This window comes from Trichogramma pretiosum, unplaced genomic scaffold (assembly GCF_000599845.2).
Source record: "Trichogramma pretiosum strain Unisexual culture from Peru unplaced genomic scaffold, Tpre_2.0 scaffold7, whole genome shotgun sequence".
NCBI lineage: Eukaryota > Metazoa > Arthropoda > Insecta > Hymenoptera > Trichogrammatidae > Trichogramma > Trichogramma pretiosum.
Window position 1 is genome coordinate 1,767,500 of NW_019641639.1, and position 21,632 is coordinate 1,789,131.

The 21,632-nt window shown below is 35.2% G+C and overlaps 5 protein-coding genes across 11 annotated transcripts; 2 read left to right on the plus strand and 3 right to left on the minus strand.

The window, feature by feature from the left end:
- Nucleotides 1-42: 42 nt before the first annotated feature.
- Nucleotides 43-9,427, plus strand: LOC106659111 (peroxisomal acyl-coenzyme A oxidase 3-like). 4 transcript variants are annotated; one of them, XM_014381642.2, is made up of 11 exons: nucleotides 43-127; nucleotides 5,903-6,047; nucleotides 6,507-6,632; nucleotides 6,714-6,869; nucleotides 7,123-7,561; nucleotides 7,642-7,805; nucleotides 7,925-8,168; nucleotides 8,240-8,473; nucleotides 8,547-8,701; nucleotides 8,774-9,067; nucleotides 9,138-9,427. In XM_014381642.2, the coding sequence occupies exons 2-11, from the start codon at nucleotides 5,928-5,930 to the stop codon at nucleotides 9,228-9,230; spliced, it is 2,025 nt and encodes a 674-aa protein (XP_014237128.1). In that variant the 5' UTR covers nucleotides 43-127; nucleotides 5,903-5,927; the 3' UTR covers nucleotides 9,231-9,427. The 4 variants fall into 4 exon arrangements, with proteins under 4 accessions (XP_014237128.1, XP_014237068.1, XP_023315321.1 ...); XM_014381582.2 differs by lacking the exon at nucleotides 43-127 and adding an exon at nucleotides 5,115-5,275; XM_023459553.1 differs by lacking the exon at nucleotides 43-127 and adding an exon at nucleotides 5,303-5,440.
- LOC106648516 (ionotropic receptor 21a-like) lies at nucleotides 166-3,268 on the minus strand. Its single transcript, XM_023459587.1, has 9 exons — nucleotides 3,198-3,268; nucleotides 2,933-3,098; nucleotides 2,694-2,842; nucleotides 2,168-2,485; nucleotides 1,984-2,092; nucleotides 1,634-1,917; nucleotides 1,138-1,527; nucleotides 685-1,072; nucleotides 166-611 (listed from the first exon to the last, which is right to left on the minus strand). The coding sequence occupies exons 1-9, from the start codon at nucleotides 3,266-3,268 to the stop codon at nucleotides 342-344; spliced, it is 2,145 nt and encodes a 714-aa protein (XP_023315355.1). The 3' UTR covers nucleotides 166-341.
- Nucleotides 9,428-9,484: 57 nt separating the features above from the next.
- On the minus strand, nucleotides 9,485-12,552 carry LOC106660223 (beta-1,3-glucosyltransferase). Of its 3 annotated transcripts, none has more exons than XM_023459601.1 (10): nucleotides 12,474-12,552; nucleotides 11,771-12,041; nucleotides 11,589-11,692; nucleotides 11,328-11,516; nucleotides 11,124-11,254; nucleotides 10,888-11,068; nucleotides 10,655-10,790; nucleotides 10,443-10,590; nucleotides 10,067-10,340; nucleotides 9,485-9,692 (listed from the first exon to the last, which is right to left on the minus strand). In XM_023459601.1, exons 2-10 carry the CDS (start codon nucleotides 11,838-11,840, stop codon nucleotides 9,534-9,536), a joined length of 1,392 nt encoding a protein of 463 aa, XP_023315369.1. In that variant the 5' UTR covers nucleotides 11,841-12,041; nucleotides 12,474-12,552; the 3' UTR covers nucleotides 9,485-9,533. The 3 variants fall into 3 exon arrangements, with proteins under 3 accessions (XP_023315369.1, XP_014238645.1, XP_014238636.1); XM_014383159.2 differs by having other exon boundaries at nucleotides 11,124-11,251; nucleotides 11,771-12,089; nucleotides 12,474-12,528; XM_014383150.2 differs by having other exon boundaries at nucleotides 11,771-12,089; nucleotides 12,474-12,528.
- Nucleotides 12,536-16,637, plus strand: LOC106648005 (RING finger protein 10). 2 transcript variants are annotated; one of them, XM_023459600.1, is made up of 11 exons: nucleotides 12,536-13,306; nucleotides 13,604-13,773; nucleotides 13,850-14,055; nucleotides 14,118-14,208; nucleotides 14,290-14,483; nucleotides 14,545-14,737; nucleotides 14,813-14,947; nucleotides 15,035-15,230; nucleotides 15,310-15,558; nucleotides 15,628-15,790; nucleotides 15,871-16,637. In XM_023459600.1, the coding sequence occupies exons 1-11, from the start codon at nucleotides 13,231-13,233 to the stop codon at nucleotides 16,253-16,255; spliced, it is 2,058 nt and encodes a 685-aa protein (XP_023315368.1). In that variant the 5' UTR covers nucleotides 12,536-13,230; the 3' UTR covers nucleotides 16,256-16,637. The 2 variants fall into 2 exon arrangements, with proteins under 2 accessions (XP_023315368.1, XP_014220096.1); XM_014364610.2 differs by having other exon boundaries at nucleotides 12,537-13,306; nucleotides 15,017-15,230.
- Nucleotides 16,638-16,727: 90 nt separating this feature from the next.
- LOC106648008 (heat shock 70 kDa protein cognate 4) lies at nucleotides 16,728-19,797 on the minus strand. The gene is made up of 3 exons (XM_014364625.2): nucleotides 19,692-19,797; nucleotides 18,904-19,132; nucleotides 16,728-18,607 (listed from the first exon to the last, which is right to left on the minus strand). Exons 2-3 carry the CDS (start codon nucleotides 19,106-19,108, stop codon nucleotides 16,845-16,847), a joined length of 1,968 nt encoding a protein of 655 aa, XP_014220111.1. The 5' UTR covers nucleotides 19,109-19,132; nucleotides 19,692-19,797; the 3' UTR covers nucleotides 16,728-16,844.
- Between the last annotated feature and the right edge of the window lie 1,835 nt (nucleotides 19,798-21,632).

The following is a 21,632-nucleotide window of genomic DNA, read 5'->3' on the forward strand; positions in this document are numbered from 1 at the left end:
TCAGTGTTGTTGTAGTCCTCCACCGTACAGCCTACTGCAACCCACCAACCTTATACCTAGCGACATCTGTGTATTCGGACTGAATATTGTAATTACAATAAATTCGTGCAAGTATTCTATTGATAAGGTGGGTTCACTACTTTTACCGCAGTGTGATTTTTTTAAGTTACTTTGATGCCATGCTTTAGTCTTTTACATTTCATATTTACTGAAGAGAAAGAAACTAGTATTGATATTGTTTATGACGTATTGCTTGTATTGTTTTTATTAGAGTCGAAACTTATGGTACTGTTAAAAATCGATTATTTACAGAAGTTAGAGTAACTGGGTCCCTTAACATTTTATGTTTTTTTGTAGAATACATCCATACGATACTTACTAAAGTTAGGATTTTTAATAACAAACTTTTTCCAATAGAATAATTCTCCACCAAGAGCCAATGCGCCTGTAAAATAACCAATGCCTAAAGCAACAGCAGCACCTTGAAGTTTACTAATATCTATAAATGCTTTAGGAGCATTTCCTTCTTGTTTCAATTCTAAAGTTTTAGATTGCTGAGTAATGTCGTTAATCCACTTTTCAACTAATCCAGCTTCAATGATTCGTTTCACCTAAAAATTATGTGCATGAATCAAAAATACTGTGGAAAATTAATTTATTTTTACTTATAATGATAGCATTTACTATTTCATCAACTTTAAATTTCAAAGGAGAATTCTTATCCATTCCTAAAGAAATAGGCATATTGACAACACATTCTTCCATGACGTGTAAATTATGTTCTGAAATTTTTTTCTGACTAACTGTAGTACTGTCCTTTGATTTTTCATCTTCCAGTATTTGTCTCTTTACTCTTTCACGAACTAACACATGGGAATTTTCGTAATAACACAAACTCCCATTAACAACAGCAGCTACTGCATCTTGTTCATCTGATACTACAACATATCTATTACTTAAAATCTTTAAATTAATGTCAGAGGAATTTACAAAAAATTCTTTTGTTTCCTCATTCCAGCTGCCAACATTTACTTCACTTTTAACTAATTGTGCAATAGTATCAATAGTTTCTCTATAAATATTTATAGTATAGTAACTATGATAAACCCAAAAATAAGAAACATTTAGTTAAATTACCTTTTTACAGAATTAGCTAAGGAGGCTGTCATACTAGCTTTATAAAAAGTAGTTATTAAAATTGTGTACAGCCACCATACACCTATGAATATTCTTAGTGACCATACCTCAGGTAGTTTAGGTAAAGAAACTTGCAATAACATGCTGTAAGTGTATAAAATACTATTTTGGGCATCTTCAAATAAATACAATCCTTTCCACCCTCTTATTGCAGGAATGGGTTTCTGTGCAACTCTCAACTTTTTTGATTGCAATAAAATTTGAGTATTTGTATATTCATTGTTATAATTTTCATCTGTACCAATGTAACGTTTGTAAATTTGTGCAATCATAAAAGAAATAAAACCAGCCAATAGTAAAGTTAAAATAACAGTTAACCAAGAGTACAATCTGAAAAGATAAAAGTAATGCATCAAGTTTTAATTGGTCCTTTTAAACATTGTAAATTGCAAAACTGTCGAATTTTAAGTTTTGCTATTTATATAACTGCTGTTACCTAAAAGATAGAATAAGAAGTTTCCAGGAATTTTCGGTGAGAGATTCAAGGGTCAAAAATGTCAAACATTCTGTATTGTAAGGCCATGAAAGATCGAGTATTTGCAAATGTCGTAAATTATAGTAAAAATCTCCAAGATAAAACGTTGCTGCGACGTCCATAGCTTCTCCCAAAAGACCAGTAAAAGTGTCGTTTTTTGACATACCCCAACGATCACTTTGCACATTTTCAGGTTGATAGAAAGTAGGCTTGAAATTAAGTACTTTAGCAATTATCAGGATCATCTGAAAGTAAAATATTACAATATAAAGGATGAGATCGAAAAAAAATCGGAAATGAACATTTCCCACTTCGAATTCGACCCCGAGTGGATTCAAGTTTTTCTCTATGTCGCTTTGATTGTCGAAGAACATTTTGGCATCCTCTGTGACGGCAGGAACATGCTCAAACACGGCAATCCTGGAAAAGAATGGTTCGACACCTTGTCCAAACTTATTTTCTATATATGACAGAGCATATTATTTGATAACCGACTGTAATTTCTTTCCTTTGAGGTCGTGTATTTTTGAGGTAAAATGTCCAACACCATGGCGAAATCGATTTTCATGCCACGTATCGATATATCGGGTAACAACGAAACCTTTGGTCTGAGCTGGAAACATGATGATATTGAGATCGTACCATTCGTATTTTTGTAATTGTTTATCACCAGCCAAGCGCCTCTTGAGTTTGAAGTTGTGGCGTATAAAAATCGAATTGATCAACCTATTCCACAAGTAGCGCATATCGACGTGGAAAATTTGAAAATCGTACATGAAAATAAATTTGCCCCGAGTGTTGATGAGTCTTTCCCTGAACAGATCGTCATTCATACTCATTTTTCATTCAAATGATTTAGCTCTAAAAATTAAAGAAAGCTAGTGGATTCATAAAAAAAATCCAAGGATTTGCAATTTCATTATGTGATAGAGGATGAATGAACAAGTGATTTCAATGATACATGGATCTTTGTTAAAATTCATCGAGCAAATACTTTAGCGTATGAACGATCGGAACTCACTCCTCGGTATAACGAAGAAAATTAGCAACTTGTAATCCATTTGATATCAGGATGAGATAAACATCGCAGCTGAGATAGGTAGTCTCCTCCAAGATCCGTTTTATTCTCTGACGGGGCGGTGTGAATTCGTCGTTTTCTCGAACGTAAATCTGTTTGTTTCGTTGCGTCGTTTTTTAATTCAAATCATGTTTTATTTCGACAACTGAATGCCATTTGCGCTTAATAGGTGCATCACTTACCCGATAAGTCGGCAGAAATTTGAACGTTTCTATTTGCGCTAAATCAACTCGACGCCGATAATAAGTGTCTAGAATAGTTACGAGGCATTGACTATCATCGGCAACTTCTTCTATCAGTACTTTCACGAGCTTTTGCAATTGATAATTTTTTTCTGATGAAAATAAACTGAAAAATACACGTGACATTATTGTTTTGGTTGTCGAGCATAAGCTGCAAATGAGATATTATCTGTGTCGATCGATCGACTTGATCGAAATCGCAAACCTTTTGTGCAAAGTGTTCGATGCGCACAGATTAAGCAAGAAAAGATACTGTGACAATTTGAATACCCACATTTTATCTGCAATGGCTTGAAAAATGCAAGGCAATTACAACAACAATGCTATCTCGAATATTATCTCTGGCCTCTTGTAAAGAAGCTCGCGTTGCTCGCAATGAAGATCGAATCGGCGCGCAATCGATGTGCGCGGCTAAAAGGCCACAGTCCGCCGTTGTTTTCAGGTCAGCTGTAAGATTTTTTTATTATGCAGAGTACAGTAATGCGGTGCATTTTGCATCGTATACAGGCTCTATTTAATGAAATGCTACTACTTTGTTTTGCATTATAAGTAAATAATTCATTATGTATGCGATCGATGCTAGTTACTCATCCGAAAATTCAATTGGCTCGTGTCTGTTGCTTCGTAAATTATGCCGTATATAATTGAGCTGCGAAGAGTTATATTCTAGTTCATGTCGAAGAAAACCTTGATCTTCTTTGACACGTTGATCGCCGGCGAAAGAAAACTGTCACCGATACGCCGATGCACGGGCAGCTACCATGCGGGAAGTAAAGGAATTTTTGAAAAAGTATCTCTAATGAGACAACTTGACGCTCGGCAAATTCAGATCACAACGAGGGAGTACCATCTGTACATGGTGCATTATTTTGAGTGGCTAATAAGGACGAGATTGCAGAAACGGAAAAATTTATTATCTTCTTTATTATGATTAATTTTTTTGAGACCTCTGATGTTTTTGATACTCGATTTTTTGTTAACGCTCACGGAGAAGACATATCGCACTTTTATCAAGTTTAATGACGACAACAAATTTGAGCATTTCTCTCAATCATCCACGAAAATTGTTTGTCAAATCAAACGCTAGAGTCAAGAACAGAAAGTGCTTGAGAATTTGTAGATCAAGGAGGGTGTACTATATTTTATTATTACGATTTTTGCGTGCAAATGTTGTTAATACCTCGTTTCTGAAACACGACTATCGTGGATTAGAGGAATCTAAGAAATTATCCAGCACAGCAGCATTTGAAATGATTTAAAATTTTACTGATGTTGAGGACACATTTATTATCTGTATAAGATCGTTTTCAGACTATTTAAAAGGGCCAATGATATAAAAAAATCTTGTTTGAGACGTGTAAAATAATGGCCATACGTTGGAAATATTAAATACTCATAAAAACGTGTGTAATGAGTAAAAACAATCGATTTTGAGTTTAGGGCAGGTGATGGAGGAGACATTTTGCACGTTTATCTCTCTAGCCAATCAATTTGGCAGTAATTTATGTCATCTTTATTGTGGCGAAAGGTAGAATTCTGTTGAATGAAAGGGTTTGTAATCTTAGTTTTAACTTTTTTCACATTTCGTATGAGTTTTTAGACACATAATGACGCTTTTCTGAAATATTGCGTCACATAATAGAAAAAATTTGAGCTTTGTTTGCTTTGCCATCATTTTATAATTTTTTTTGAAAGAGTGTCTAAAGTCACAGTCTATCAGGCACTATTTTATTGATTTCAGACACAGACGAAGGCACCATTAAAATTTGTGCCATCGTTCACAGAGCATGAAAAGTAGAATAAAAAAGTCAGCAGTGCTGAGAAAGAGTCAAAAAAGAATGACCAATAAAAGTAAAGTTTGTATTATTCAGAAGAGAAGTTTCTGCTAAGATTTTGCGATCGGGCCTTGCTCGCGAATCGAGAGACCGTGACGCAGCAGACTCGCGAGCGCGCGCAACCAGTGACATCGACATTGCCCGCGTGTGTGCACCTATACAAGTGAGTGTGTGCACACCGACATAAACACACGTATATGTGCAGCAGCTAAAACTTGTTTCTCTCGACTCCTTCAGTTCTCCTCCACGCGACTCCTAAGTGTGTCGGTAAAACTGCACGACGCAACTCATAGTGAGAATCGAGCCTCTGGTGTGTGTGTGTGTGTGTGCGCGCGTGTGTGTGTGCAGCTCTCCGACAAGCACGGTGCAGTCATCGCTGACAGTCCCGAGCTCTTCGGTCTATAGTCGTGCTACAGCTGCTCGCGCGTCCGCCACGCTACGCACAGAAGTAAGTCTCCGATCTCATATCCGAGCGCATGATTTCATTTATCCGATACAATTCGTTCTTGGTCTCGTGGCTCAATCGACAAAGAAAACACGTAAAAACGGCAACTTTTTCAAAAACCGGATAAGCGCAAGTATCGGTTAAGCGACCGCGTCCGATCGCGCCTCTGTGAGTAAGGGTCAATGCGCCAATTCCATGCGTTGGATCGTCATCCGAATTGCGAGTGGCGTTGATAGAGTAGTGCTTTAGTCGCCAGTTTGCTTTCGTCGCGTTTTGACACATTGCAGCACTCGCTCTTTCAACCTACAGCTGCATCGAACGAATCGTTGTGATTCTGCAACGTCGAGCGTCATTTTCTTCGCTTTGATATCATGCGGTGAAGCTAATTATACTCCCATTTTTTCTACATACAGAGAGCGCATTAACGTTGCTTATTTTTTAGAAAGTTGCACGAGTAGTATCTGTTACCGCTGCAACTGTTGCATATATGCAGCTGCATTTTTACGATTTTGTTCTTCTGTATCGTTCGATGACGAGTTAACGATGATAAAAAAGGATTTATGTGTGCTTAAAATATGCAAACATTAATGATATCGATGACTAACCAGTGTTGCATTATCAACTTTATAGATTTTCCGTAAGAAAATTTGCCAAGATGATGGATACTATTCGCGATATGGCCAAAGGGCCTCTCGATACTTACAGGAGGAAGGCGAGTTTTGACTGGAAGTCCATGAAATTGCATCTCGAAGGACAGGATTGCATTAAATTTCAGGTAAATACTTTTATGCGTCTACTCTCTTATTTTCGCACAACTTTTATCGAGCGCCAAACTTTTGTACACGGAGCAAGACTGAAGCATCGTACGACTCTGGTTTCGCATACCTGATAGATAAACGAATTATATTGGCGCGTGTATGCAATGACTAGGCGCTCCTGCGATTATATTGAAGAAAAAAAACTTGTAAAAAAAGCTCTGGATCTAAAACAAGTTCTTATACTCTGTATACTTATTTTTTGAGAAACATCGTCATCATCGTTTTCATTCTAATTTGCATGAGATTTTGTTTACTAGTAACTACTAGTGCTCGTTTAAAATTTTGATTGAGTTCGTGTACATCTGCAATTATCAGTTATCCTCGCGCAACGTGACCTTGAAAAATTTTATGAAAAATTTTCGGTTTATTATAAATATTTTATACTTATTCAATGGGCCTACTGCGTTTCTCCACAGAACAAATTATGGGACCTCGTAGAAACTCATCCAGCTTTTAAAAAAACGACAAAAGAATTGAACCTGGACGAAACGAGGCAACGCTGTAATGCTAAAATTCACGCAATCATCGAGGCTGACATTCTAGTAAATACATTGTTTATCTTTTGCTTAAAAAGTTTACTAGTACATTTTATTTGAAACGATTTTATCAATCTTTAAATATAGCCAACGGACAATAATACGTGGTTCAATCATTTATTCTACGTCGATCCATCAGCACCGGTGAAAATTGGAGTAGTTTATGGAATGGTGCCCAGTACTCTTGTATCGCTGGGTACGGATCAGCACTTTGAATACATTCAACAAATGGCCGAAGGAAAGGTAAGCATTTCGTAATTTTTACAGTACTGATTACCATCGTGCTTGTCAAAAACTGATTGTTTTTGTTAGAAATAATGATCGAATCTTAACATAAAACTCAATTTAACATATAATCGGAATATGAAGCTTCCAATAATGATACTACTACAACTTTGGAACTGAATGTTTTAGTAATTTGTTTATGCAAATTAAATCTTTCAGATTAAATTTTTAGAAAATATATTATTACAGTTCATGAATTAATAAATTCCAGTTCAGCGGGTGCTTCGCCTTGACGGAAATTGGCCATGGCACAAATGTCAAGGGTATGCGAACGCAGGCCACGTATAACCCGAAAACGCAAACTTTTGTCCTACACTCGCCAGATTTCGAAGCCGCCAAGTGTTGGGTTGGTGGGCTGGGAAAAACAGCGACTCACGCAGTTGTCTATGCCCAACTCTACACTCCTGACGGTGTATGTCATGGATTGCATCCGTTTGTTACCAAAGTCCGCGAGCCCGAAACTATGTTGCCCCCCAAAGGTGTACAAGTTGGCGATTTGGGTGAAAAAATTGGTCTCAACGGAGTCGACAATGGCTTCGTCATGTTCACCAATTATCACATTCCACGAACAGCTTTGTTAAATAAACAGTCCGACGTTACACCTGACGGGAAATACGTCACCAGCGTTAAGGATCAGAGTAAGCGATTCGGTATGTATATTTCATACTTAATAATCTGATTGTTAGACAAAAAGAATCTTTTTAATAATTGCGTTGTTTTACACGTGCAGGTGCATCACTGGGTGCGTTGTCGGCTGGTCGAGTGACAATTGGTTCTATGTGCTCATTTTATTCGGCTTTGGCAGTAACTATTGCTATAAGGTATTGTGCTTCCCGAAAGCAGTTTGGACCCAATCCGAAAGAAGAATGGCCCGTTATCGAGTATCAAGTTCAGGTAATAGATATGCTGCAGTAGTCATTGCGCTGTAATATTGGTACTATTGTACTATTATGAATAGCTTCGTTATGTCTCTTTTAGAGAATTTTTTTTTATATGATTTTCTTCACTTTCAGCAAGGACGTCTTATACCTCACTTGTCAGCCACATATGCAATGCGTATCTTCGCCACGAACTTCCTCAACATCATGTGGGAGTTTCAACAGAACTTGATCGCTGGTGAGAGCAGCGATCTTATGTCAGCTCTAGGCATGGAAATTCACGCCCTCTCGTCGGCAACCAAACCACTTTGCGCTTGGACCGCCCGCGATGCCATACAAGATTGCCGCGAATCTTGCGGTGGTCATGGCTACCTTAAAGGTAAAACCACAAATTTTTGAAAATTAATTCCGTCTCAAGGACATAGTAATCTGTCAATATTATTTCTCCAGTCTCTCGATTAGGAACATTAAGACAAGAACACGATGCAAACTGCACTTACGAAGGCGAAAGCAACGTTTTAATTCAACAGGCTAGTCAGTGGTTATTGGGCCAGTATGCAAATGTTCTCAAAGGTGGCCGAGTTTTGTCGCCACTCGATACAGCCTCTTTCTTAGATGATTCCCATAACATCCTAAAATATTCGTTCAACCATTATACGATCGAAGATACAATGAGACCAGAGAGTAACTTATCCTGTTTGCTGTATGATCTATTTTTTACCTGACCGATCCATACATTTTTTAATATTAATTTTAGATCTTCTGAATTGTATGAAATGGATCACTTGTTATTACATGCAGAAAACACATGAACTGGTATCTTCTTTCAAACAATCTGGCTACTCTGATTTTGAAGCTAGAAACGATTCGCAATTGTTCAATGCTCGAACTTTAACGTTGGTGTACGGAGAGGTAATGGCGATGATACAGTATTTTCGATTTTTTCTGTATAACTTGATTTATATCAAAAATTGACTTTCACAGCACGCCTTGACTCAGCAATTCATTAAAAACAATAGTAATCCTGTTTTCACTAGCGACGAGAAACGAATTTTGGACAAGCTATGCTCGTTGTATGCTGCTTGCAATATTGAAAAGAGACTTGGTGACTTTTACTCTGGTGGATTTGCGATGCTCAATAGTAAAATGGACAGTCTCATTCGTCAAGGTATTATTTTATTGTGCAGAGAACTGGTCGCTGAATCCGTTAGTCTAGTAGATGTTTTGGCACCACCTGATTCCGTTATTGATTCACCTTTGGGCATGTCGGATGGAAACGTGAGTTGAATATGAATGCAAATTAAATTGTACATCACCCAATATATTCTCTTATAAATTTTATTTTTAGATCTATAAACATTTAGAAGAAGCAATCAAAAGCAACCCTGAATGCTTAAAACGACCCTCTTGGTGGCGAGAGATTTTGAAATCAAAAATGTGATTACTGGTGCTTTGGGGATATAGATTTATATTTTTAATTAATATAGGCAATGAAAGTTTATGGTATTTTGTTATGAATTTTATATAAAAAAATTTTTAATGTTTATAAATATTGTTATGCATTATGTACATACAAAGTGATTTTATAGATTCATAAATAATTCAATAAAAAAGGGTTCATAGTCTTTTTTAAATTTATTTTAAATCATAACTTAATTCAGAATCAGTTTTCATACAAAAAATATCATGCTAACTTATTTTTTTGTATTTCATAAGTTTATAATTAATACTAATGCATTTTTATTTACAATTCAGAATGTTTTATAGAATAATCAGGTAGAAAATCATCGTCATCTTCAAACCATTCCTTATATACTTGTATTGGATCTATATTTGCATATTGATGAAACGATATTGGTTCTTTTGTTGCAAGATAAACAGTAGCATAATCTTTTGGTCTTGCCTAAAATTGATAATTTTTGTTAACTAACAGCGGCCCAAAAGTCACCATTCGCCCCAACGCAGAAAAGTATCTATTCAAGCTCAGAGCCAAAAAGATGCCAAGTTCCTATCTTATAACATAGGACTTAGGTACGTTTTTGGCTCCAAATTTAAACCTTTCTGCGCTGAACCGACGAGTTCTCTGGCAAAGCAGAAATACGATTTTTGTATCACAGAGTTGAAAAATCTTGTACAGTCCTGAGACAGGAAAAAAGAAAGCCCCAGATAACTTGTAATAAGTGCCTGAGGTGAAGCTGACTTTTCTGTTTTCCCTGCTTAGGTCAGTTAGATTAACAACGACTATTTAATAAAACTATGTAAAACATTTTTATTTACCTGATGAAATAGAGGAGAATGAGTTACTTTGATTCCTAATTGTGCTAAGCAAACTCCAAAAAGAAACATATCATCAGGAGTTGTTGAACTAGGACAATCACAAACTTTTGGCTTAATCATTTCTAAAACTAATTGAGTTGATAAAACAACACCAGCACCACCAGTTAAATAATCATAACCATGTATTTGAGTAGATCTAAATCCATATCGTTCTCCAATTGCTACCAAATCTGCTGGATTGTAGCAAGTCAACATTCTTAATAATCTGGCCATGCTTGAAAAGATATCTCAATCAAATTATAAAATTCCTTTTACTCATACAACTTTTAATAACATTTTACAAAAGTATTTTTAATGAAATTTTAATTTTATGTACCTGATGATAGTATCATCATCTGTTATGAGTAACCAATCTAATTTTTTTTCTTTCAAAATTGGAGCCACTTGCTTTAAAATAGAAAATGTTTTTGAGCAATGTCCCTCTTCAGTGTCTGGAGTTAAATAACCATTGGGTAAATTTTCATCTGAAATGCAAAAAAAAAGTCATAATTAAAGAATTATAAGGTAAAGAGAAGCTATTAAAATCACCTAATTCATTAGTGAAGTATCCTATGTTTTCCGCATGTCGAGCCCATGTTTTTTTTATGAATTTTAATCTATCTACATGATATTTGGCACAAGTTTTAACTGCCACATATATTTTCTGTGGTAGTCGAATTTTATCCTATGAAATAAAAATAATTATTACATTACTATTTAAATTGAACATTTCCCATTTAATCTTGGATTTATATTAAGTTTAAATTTTGATACAAACTTACACATGCATGAAATGGTTTAGGATAAGTGGCACAATTAGTTGAAGAAACATCACAAAATTCAGGAACATGTGTCAATCGAATACCTTTACTTTCATTCAAAACAAATGTAGCAAACTCATAAGAAGCATCTACATTAAAATCTCTGTTTGGTGGTATGTAATTTTTTGCTTTATTAACTAAGCTAAAAACATTCCATCATTAGCTATTTTATAGTGAACTTTCATTAGAATAAATACCTTTCAAACAAATGTTTAGACATTGCGAATCCTGAACCAAGATTAGGATATTTAAATCTTTTTGAGTGCTCAGCATAATGATGTGTTATAGTAGGTTCTTTATCATATAAAGCATTTCCAATCCACATCTTCTACGAAAAATATTTCAAAATTTGCATTCAACTATTCTTAAAATTAAATTAATTTTTTATATCAATAACAAACCTTGTAAATATCAGCATCATATTTGTTCAATACGTTTAAAAGTTTATTTAAATCAATGGCTGTATTCTCTAAACAAAATATATACCATCGAGCAGTTTTATTTTGTTCATGAAGATATGGTAATAATGGTACTATTGTCCAAGATCCATAGACATCTAATTTATGACTTAAAATAATTTCAGGAGGTTCCTAAAGATTATAAGTAAATATTATTATAAATTTATGATAGCTATAGTTTATTATAGAATTATTTTTGAATACCTTATTCAAAGACTGGGATTGAATATTAGCTTGTAATAATTTGGCTTGAGCTGCATTGTAGCCTTCTTGTTGACTTAAAATTGTTATCAACAAATCTTGAGGAACTAAAGTAATAAACGAGTGACATCAAATTTATGATTATATATTGATAGCTGTGTTTCGTTATTTTAAAAATTTCTTACCAAGGGCAGTAACAAATGAAACAAATAGTAATATACTAAAAATAGTAGGACTTATTTTGTTGAAAAGCATATTTTAAAAAATTTAATAAATATTGAAAATACTATTAGATGAACGTGTTGAAATCGAGTTTACATCAAAATTTATGATATTTCTGAGACATCTGAACGATGATTTGTATTTGTTTACTTTTCTGTGTGCGCCCTTTAAATGGAGCATGAACTTTGTATAATTATTTTTCATCTTTTCTGTTCCTCGTGTTATGTCTGATAACTGCATAAGATAATTTTATCTATTCATTTCATAGGCTATATTTTTTACCTATAATTTGCAAAATATGGCCAAAAAATTAAAGAAAGTTAATTATCTTATCTGCAGATGAATCTAGGGTTTGTGCGAAATTTAAATCAGTTGGATATGTCAACGTAAAAAAAACTGACTACAGTCAGTTATTATGCTGACAGAACATTTTAATCAATTTACGAATCAGCGAATAGTTAAGAAACAAATTGGTTGTTATATAAAATTTTTTAATTATGGTTTCGCTAATAAAAAAAAGCAACGAGTTGACTGCATCTCCGTCGTTTTGTTATTTGCCTCCACTGAGCGTATCTGAACTTTGCAGTCATCTTATCTCACATTGCAGGTGAGATACTTTTGCAAAGCAAAACAAGCAATAGAGTAACAGAACAGATATATATATACCTATAGTTATGTAGCTATTGGGCTGATCGAAGCTGAGTGTTCAGTATCGTCGCCATCACAGCGACGAAATCGACGAGGAATCCAAGTTTCCGTCGGAGAGCTGAAGACCTCCTCAACTTCATCGCACAACCAAGTGCTTGTTGTGCCTATCTATCGAGTTTATAGTCAGGTGGCCGCGAGATCATTTGTCCGCGTGCCGTCCTACATAGAATCATCTTTATATAGTTTGAGTTTTGAACGTAATATCTCTTATAACCTTCCATTTACTTCTGCTATTGTATAAGTCAAGTTCGTCGATAGTGCCCAAATTTCTTCCTGGTCGTCGCTAACGTGTCATCACGAATCAAATAACTTTTTGCCTTCGAAATATTAAAGTGTAATTCGAATTCGATTTTAATTGGACCTTCAGCAAGTTTTGCTACTGCTCTTCACGCATTACTTCGCAGTTTGTAAAAAGTGAAACAATCTCGTGTTAGGACTCCTAGTCCTTCGCGAAAAACTTCGCTCACGTCGATCCCTCTTCGGAATCAATAAATTGTACGCATCACTGGGTACATTTTTTTCTTTTGCACTAGTTCAAACATGGCTTACTGAAAGAAAATGACGAATTTGCAACGATTTAACGTTTCTCCATACGGAGGGGACCTGCTCTCGCTTGTGTCTGCTCGTCGCCTTGATAAAGGCATATATTTAAAGAACGGACGAAAATCAGTCCTCTGTAAAAGAGCAGCTTCTGGCACTGCAATCAGCATCTATTATGGACAAAAAAGCCAAATATCAGCAGCAGCACCAAGCGTGCAAATCTTCTTCAACTGAAGCTAAAAGATCTCAAGGTAACAATGAGTTTCCATTGTGCGATGTTTTTGTACGCCCGCCATGATGAATTTTCTCTTTGTGCTGTTATACATTTCAAACTTTTTATCAATTTTCCAGTTTCTAATATTCGATGCTCTGTACATTTTTAAGCCATTGAGAAAATGTATCAGTAGCATTCTTATTTCTAAGATTATTGACTTCCCTGCATTTATCAAATATTTTTTCTTGGATGTTTAATTACTATTCTATACAATTATTATCAATTGTTGCTTGTAGTTTCAATAAAAAATCAACTCAAATGTATCTTATTTCAGATGGAATTAATTCAAGGCCTTCTAAATCATCGCAACGCTATAAACCAATCAATTCTAGTAATATCCCTAAAAATGATTACAAGAGGTCCAATGCACAGAAAACACAAAATGCTGATAAGAGACCAAAATCTAAAGGACAATGTCATGGCAGTTCAAAGGAGGGTTCCAAGGTATTTTTAATAGATTGATATGATGAATTAATAACATAATTATTTTCAATATATTAAGTGATCATTAAATTTTTAGGTAATGGAATACGATTCAGCTGAGCATGGCTCAGTTATGGTACAGAGAAATAAAAAACCAAATATCAATCAGAATCTGACCGATATTCAACACTTGGTAAATTTTCGTTATGAGTCAAGAATGTTGAATCATTATAGCAACAACAATCGATCATCTAACCAGAGTCATCATCATAAATACAACAAAGAAGCTTTTCTACTTTCTAAGTAAGTTTATAATTTATTCATTTATATTTGATATTAAGTTAAACCAATAATAATCATTTCAGCTGCCAGTTCATTGTACCTGATGATAGAGATTATTCAGTATTCTTAAATGACTCCAATAAATTGGTTGATTGGGCATTAATACAACAGATTGTAAGAAATAAGATAAATTTTTTAATTGTAAATATATTTTGTTCATGTATGAAATTTTAATTATAATAATCTACTTTACAGCGGTTGAGAAGTTCAGAATATCCAATATGCCCTATTTGCATGTATCCTCCTGTAGCTGCAAAAATAACTAAATGTTGTCATGTTTATTGTTGGCATTGTATACTTCAATATTTATCAGTAAAAAAAGAAGAAGGAAAACAAGCTCACTGTCCCATTTGTTACAACTCTGTTATTCATAAGCATGATTTGAAAAGGTAAGTTGATTGACAATATATTTTTAATGACTTTATTCAATAACTGAAATAATTTTTTTAGCGTTTCTGTTATTACTGATCAAGTATTGAATGTTGGAGATACTGTTATACTACAGTTGATGCGTAGAGAAAAAAAAACAAATGTTGCAGTTGCAGTAGATGATATCATGTCCACTCCAACTACCAAATTTTTATCTATAGCTGAGAGTAAGAAACAAGCAGTTTCTAAATTGCTTTTGGCTGAAAAAAACGATGTATGACAATTTATAAGAATCACTTTTTAGTTTTTGATAAATAAGTTTTGTAATGAATTCCTATTGCATTTACAGATTCTGAACATATTAGAATCTGAACGAAATGAACTGAAAGCGCTTTTGGGAGAAGCAGACCATCAACCTACTACTGAAGATTTTATTCAAATGGCTTTGAAAGAATTGGAGTACAAAGAAGCTATATTATTTGAAGTATATAATTAAAAAACTTTTTTATCACTGCAGAAGCCACTTTTCCGTTAATCACAAGTTCATTTTTAGGATTTGGATAAATTTCAGGACATTACAATTGGAGGTAAAGTACAAGGTAACTGTGGAAATTTTACTGATGATCAAGGAAATAAGCCAATTATAGATGAAAAAAAATCCGTAAAAGATGAGTCATTAAATTTTCTCAACGATTCTACAATTCCTGATAAACATTTACAGAATAACGTGAATGCAAATGTCGAGAAATGTTATTATTTTTACCAAGGTATAAAAAAATTTTAACTAAATATAATAAACACAATCAAATTCAAGTTCATATAAAATCTTGATAAATAACGTTATAGCAAACGATGGACAAAATATTTACCTTCATCCCATGAACATTGACATGCTAATTCAAGAGTATGGAAGCTTGGAAAATAGTCCTAAAATGATTGAAGGAACAGTATTGGAAAAGAAATACGAGTGCTACACCGAAGAATCACGTCATAGAATAAGATATTTGGAACATTTACCTTTATGCAGTGTATATGAAATTGTTGAAATAGATATGCAATCACTCATTTCAGCAAATGTGTGGAAAAAATTTGAAAGTAAAAAAATATTTTTATTTAATGACTTCTATATTTTACAATATTGACACTTTTTAAAATAAATTTCAGCGCAAATTAGAGAGAAACAATACAAACGTAAAAAGCGTGAACACGCCGAGCGACGTCGTGAAAAAAAAATAGCTGAAGTTGAAAACAAACGAATGGGAAAATACCCTACACCAGACATTCATTTAGAATCACGAACAGATTTTCCAGAATTTTCCCCAGAAGAGTTAGTAATATAATTCATTAAATTTCATTTTTAATACCACTTAATTACCTTAATTTATTGATTAAAAATGCATTTTTTAGATTTGACTCACTTCAGCAGATGGATTATAATACCTCAATCAATGCATCTATTCCATCAATGAATTCTTTCAGTAGCTCATCTTCAAGTGTTAACGAAGGCAATGCAAATAGTGTATGGATGGCAAAAGACAGTGGTCCATCATATGCTCAAATTGGAGCTTCTGCTCGGCCTACGGCTGGTTCTTATCGCAGAGTTTCTTCTAATTTTACACCTCCAACAGATGAAGATGTTGATCCAGAGATGGAAGAGTATATGGCACCCATACGAGGATCACATACATTCAATTTAGGAGATGCAGTTAACCTAGCTGCACTTAAAAATGGCAACCAGAAAAAAAAGAAAAAAGGAAAAACAACTTACACGCCACTGGAGCTTTTTCATTGAAATTACTTGAAAATGATTTCTAGTTCGTTTTAATTTTATTCTCTACAAATTATACAATTGACTCCTGTTTTTGATGATTCCTTTAGATTTTACGCAGAAGTTGAGATGATATTTATGTGCGCTGATATTAAGTAATATCCAAATAACGTTCATGTACGATAAATAAATAAAAATTGTAGAACTTAATTTTGTTTGTGACAAAATTTAAATTATAAATAATAAATATAAATAAAAATTATGGACGTAAATGTCATCTTGTGGTTGCTGTTTATTTCCGTATTAAATAAACCAAGTAATGTTACTCCTCTTGAGTTTCAAGCCAATAATGAATGTATCCAGTCCAAGTTCAGATCTTTAACTTACACTAATTAGTGTACTTTTTTGTTATATATATAATCTAATTTGTGATACTATCAAGTACAAAATTAATCATTGGAATAAGGGTTTTTATGAGTAATTGTACAATTCAAAGTTATTTTGTTGACATGTGAATTTTATTTTCAATGAAAAAAAAAGTTGCAGATTGATATTAAAAGTTTAATGAATGTTTCATCCCCGGAATTGTCATATAACCAATGGAGCGAATGATTTAATCGACTTCCTCGATGGTGGGTCCACCGGCGCCTCCAGCACCAGCTGCACCAGCTCCAGGAGCGCCACCAGCGCCTGGGAAACCACCTGGCATACCACCGGGCATACCACCTGGCATTCCACCGGCACCTTGGTACATCTTAGTAACAATTGGATTGCAAATGCCTTCAAGTTCTTTTTGTTTGTGTTCATATTCTTCTTTGTCGGCAAGTTGGTTAGCGTCAAGCCATTTGATGATCTCATTGCATTTGTCCAAGACGGTTTGTTTCTCGCTAGCACTGATCTTATCTTTGATTTTGTCATCTTCAACAGCACTCTTCATGTTGAAGCAGTAAGATTCAAGTCCGTTCTTGGCAGAAATAGTTTCCTTCTGTTTCTCATCTTCACTCCTGTATTTCTCAGCTTCGTTGACCATGCGTTCGATGTCCTCTTTGCTCAAACGGCCCTTGTCATTGGTGATGGTGATCTTGTTTTCCTTGCCAGTCGACTTGTCAACAGCAGAGACATTTAAGATACCGTTGGCATCAATATCGAAGGTAACTTCGATTTGAGGAACACCTCGTGGTGCAGGTGGGATGCCACTGAGTTCAAACTTTCCAAGAAGGTTGTTATCCTTGGTCATGGCACGTTCTCCTTCATAGACTTGAATAAGTACACCGGGCTGGTTGTCAGCATAAGTGGTGAAGGTCTGAGTTTGCTTGGTGGGGATAGTGGTATTTCTCTTGATCAGAGCAGTCATGACTCCACCAGCGGTTTCAATACCAAGAGATAGAGGAGTGACATCGAGGAGAAGTAAGTCCTGAACTTCTTCAGACTTGTCACCAGCAAGGATAGCAGCCTGCACAGCAGCGCCATAGGCAACAGCCTCATCAGGATTGATCGATTTGTTGAGTTCCTTGCCATTGAAGAAGTCTTGAAGAAGCTTCTGGATTTTGGGGATACGGGTAGATCCACCAACAAGGACGATGTCATGAATCTGAGCCTTATCCATCTTGGCGTCGCGCAGAGACTTCTCAACGGGCTCAAGAGTGCCACGGAACAAGTCAGCACAGAGCTCTTCAAAACGAGCTCTGGTGATCGAGGTGTAGAAATCAATACCCTCATAGAGAGAATCGATCTCAATGCTGGCTTGAGTAGATGAAGAAAGAGTACGCTTCGCTCTTTCACAGCTAGTGCGCAAACGACGGAGGGCACGCTTATTGGCGGTCAGATCTTTCTTGTACTTGCGTTTGAACTCCTGCACAAAGTGGTTGACCATGCGGTTGTCGAAGTCTTCACCACCCAAGTGAGTATCACCAGCGGTAGACTTGACCTCAAAGATACCATCTTCGATGGTCAGAATGGAAACATCAAAGGTGCCACCACCAAGATCGAAAATGAGCACGTTGCGCTCACCAGTGGCTTTCTTGTCGAGACCATAGGCAATAGCAGCAGCAGTAGGTTCATTGATGATACGCAGAACGTTCATGCCTGAGATGGTACCAGCGTCCTTGGTTGCCTGACGCTGCGAGTCGTTGAAATAAGCGGGAACGGTGATCACGGCGCTGGTGACGGTCTTACCAAGGTAAGCCTCAGCAGTTTCCTTCATCTTGACCAGGACCATCGAACTCACTTCTTCGGGGTAGAAGGTCTTCGTTTCTCCTTTATACTGAACTTGAATCTTAGGTTTGCCACCATCACTGACAACATTGAAGGGCCAATGTTTCATGTCAGCTTGAACAGTAGCATCGTCAAAACGACGACCAATGAGACGCTTGGCATCTGTGAAAATAGAAATAATGTATCAAATAATTATTATAATTTATGATATAATAGTTTATTAAGTTAAATTGCCAACAAAAAATAGGAAATTTTAAACTTTTAACACAAGAACAAGGATATAAATAATTATATAGGATATAAATCTTTGATACATGGAAGATGATACACATGAGTCAGACTTGAGCTCATATGAATTCCGAATGACTCATGGAAATCCAATTTTGCTTCTAGTTGTTCATTGAATAATAATGGACTCGAATAATTACAGTTATACAGGTAAAATTAATTCAACTTACCAAAAATAGTATTGTTTGGGTTCATGGCAACCTGGTTTTTAGCAGCATCGCCGATGAGACGCTCAGTGTCGGTAAAAGCAACATAACTGGGCGTAGTGCGGTTACCCTGGTCGTTAGCGATAATTTCGACCTTTCCGTGTTGAAACACACCGACGCACGAGTAGGTGGTTCCAAGATCAATACCAACTGCGGGTGCTTTGGCCATCTTGTCTAGTTTAACAGTATTAGTCTGTAAAAGAAAGAAAAATTTGGTGCTGTAGAGATTCTATTTTAGTTTCCAAGTCTTCATTCACTTTAGTCTGATAGGCGGCCTAGATTTTGCTGTATTTTTTGGACTTGCGATACTCGAGCATGATAATCACTCGAGATGCAGTCATTAATAAAACGTGAAAAATTAGTTTGATGGATTGGCACTTTCAGATTAGTCGGATCAATATTCAAGGCGTTGCCACCATTCAATATTCAGTTTCACAATAAAAAAAAAAAAAAAATCGACGAAGCTCAACTAGTATGCAAGTAATCTAAAACTCAAGAATCACCAGAAAGAATAAAATAACTTAAACGCATCGATAAAAAAAATGTGGAAACGTCTCGAACAATCGCTGATATACCGTAGCAACGACTAGGTGCGCAGAGATAAAAAATGTCGGCGACCGCAATTTTACATTGATTCGTGGCACTAACACAAACTCGAATAATAACCGTAATAATTGCACGAAAAAACCGTCCCTTCACGTATTAGATCAAATTGCGAAACCAAATAAAATGATGTAGTTGAATTTACATACCTTGTAACAAAGTAGAAAAAGGAACTTCGGGTATGAAGTAGAATCGAAGAGTTTCACTCTTGTGTCTTGTTAACGAGTCGCAACGAAAGTGGCGCGAGCGGAGCGGATCGTGGCTTTTATAGGGCGAGGCGGAGAGCGCGGTGACGGCGACGCTTCTAGAATGTTCTAGCCAATGAAATCGCACCTTTAGCTGTCAGAGGCCAACTCACTCTAGCGGCAAAGACCACACGAGTCAATTTCAACCGTCTTTACAGCAGCTTGTAGTATGCAATTTAGTCTTTCACAGCTCGTACAAATTTTTTATTGATTTGGCGAAACAAAAAATCCTCTGAAGAAAAGATGACCACCGTAAACAACAATATTTGTACGTACGTCAGTGGGAAATTTTTTGGCTGCTAAAAATTATGAGCTCGTATGACTAATTACCGGAAGCTCGTAGAAGCGCGAGAATAATCTAGAATAGAAGCAACGGCTGGAAAAAAATTCCCGCTCTATTCGACTAGATGTGCGTGGCCATGTCATATAATTTTCTCTTTTCTTCAAAATTCTTAGACTCGTATGTAGTATGTATAGTTATAGAAACAAAAAACGCGGGACTACACGTGTACACCACGCAACGCTTTCATACGACGGTTGACTGCACTGCAGAGCATGCGAATATTCCAGTTCACTACTATGTAGTAAAAAAATATATCTCCTGCACGTGAAACAACACGTGGACCATTTTTTTCATTTTCATACAAATTTTCAAATGCGCCCTGTGCCGTTTGATTATATAAAATATTTTTCAAAAGCGGCCATCATTCGTATGATCTGATTACATTTAACTCTGACGAAATCAATAAACAGACGAATTTCGTAGGCACAGCACGTGTATTTATAAAATTTCATGGGAACGTATTTTCTTAAAATTTCATTCAACTTTAATCTTTTTTTTTAAATTGTAAAATTCATTTTCAATATAATGTTTATGAAATTTAACTTCATGCTTATTGTATATTTAGCATTATTTTTATTTTCATTCGAGTTGTGCCACTATAGAATACATATTTATTTTTGAAAACAAAATATATTCGATTAGAAATAGTTAATTTTTCATCGTTAACATTACGTGTATAAGAAGGCATATAAGATGTAAGACGAATTTGGGATTGAAATTTACAAAAAAAAAATAAATTTACTTTCATTAAATATTATTTGCTAGAAAAAGTTTAAATCAATGATTTATTCGAACTTATTCGAATTGAAAAATTAGGGTGGCTTTGTACATTTTCCTTTAATTTATCATTAGTCAAATTTTCAATTTCTGATTAAAACCGTTATTTTTAGAAGTGCCGTAAGAAAGACTGTAGACTAAGTTTTACACATTATTACTTTAGAAAATACATTAATACTGAGCAAAGTAAATTATACTCATGAATATTGCCGCTCATATGACACAAGATGATCATAATTGGTTATAATTTATTTCATACCAATAACGTTTTAAGTAAATTGAAATATGTCTAGTAAAAGTAATTTTGAGAATAAACTTATAATTCGATTGCTATATTATAGGTTAGAGAAGCTAGATTAGCTGCAAACAGAATGGAGCACATGTGAGAAGTTGGCACTCATTTACTGGTTATTTGTACTCATAAATAAAAGTAAGAGAATAGTCCACTAAATCTTACATGAACTTTTGTTTTCATAAAATTAGATGAATTTTTCTACTGGGTAAGGTGCAAATTTCAAGTGAGGGTGTTTTTTGCCTACATTCTTGTAAACAAAGCAAAATATAGGGACAAAACTACATCAATCGTTTCCTCGTAAAATTTAACATTGAAATGCACTAACATTTTCAAGTGTCAAAGAAAAATTTTCGACATAATTGAAAAACAGGAAAAATGTTATTCGGCGGCGGCAGCGGCGAGAGGGGTGAACAGCGTGGAGTTCGGCAAC

Bases quoted from the DNA above. Each gene is read 5' to 3' on its own strand.
- LOC106648516 (XM_023459587.1), bottom strand. From the start codon at position 3,268: ATGTGGGTATTCAAATTGTCACAGTATCTTTTCTTGCTTAATCTGTGC. The intron at 3,099-3,197 runs GTTTGCGATTTC...TGTATTTTTCAG, and splicing joins TCGAACACTTTGCACAAAAG to TTTATTTTCATCAGAAAAAA. The intron at 1,918-1,983 runs GTGGGAAATGTT...TTTTACTTTCAG, and splicing joins CACTCGGGGTCGAATTCGAA to ATGATCCTGATAATTGCTAA.
- LOC106659111 (XM_014381495.2), top strand. The intron at 8,169-8,239 runs GTAAAACCACAA...TTATTTCTCCAG, and splicing joins TGGTCATGGCTACCTTAAAG to TCTCTCGATTAGGAACATTA. The intron at 8,702-8,773 runs GTAATGGCGATG...TGACTTTCACAG, and splicing joins TAACGTTGGTGTACGGAGAG to CACGCCTTGACTCAGCAATT.
- LOC106660223 (XM_023459601.1), bottom strand. From the start codon at position 11,840: ATGCTTTTCAACAAAATAAGTCCTACTATTTTTAGTATATTACTATTT. The intron at 11,693-11,770 runs GTAAGAAATTTT...TTATTACTTTAG, and splicing joins TTCATTTGTTACTGCCCTTG to TTCCTCAAGATTTGTTGATA. The intron at 10,791-10,887 runs GTAAGTTTGTAT...TTTATTTCATAG, and splicing joins CTAAACCATTTCATGCATGT to GATAAAATTCGACTACCACA.
- LOC106648005 (XM_014364610.2), top strand. From the start codon at position 13,231: ATGGACAAAAAAGCCAAATATCAGCAGCAGCACCAAGCGTGCAAATCT. The intron at 14,056-14,117 runs GTAAGTTTATAA...TAATCATTTCAG, and splicing joins GAAGCTTTTCTACTTTCTAA to CTGCCAGTTCATTGTACCTG. The intron at 14,484-14,544 runs GTAAGTTGATTG...TAATTTTTTTAG, and splicing joins CATAAGCATGATTTGAAAAG to CGTTTCTGTTATTACTGATC.
- LOC106648008 (XM_014364625.2), bottom strand. From the start codon at position 19,108: ATGGCCAAAGCACCCGCAGTTGGTATTGATCTTGGAACCACCTACTCG. The intron at 18,608-18,903 runs GTAAGTTGAATT...CTATTTTCACAG, and splicing joins CCCAAACAATACTATTTTTG to ATGCCAAGCGTCTCATTGGT.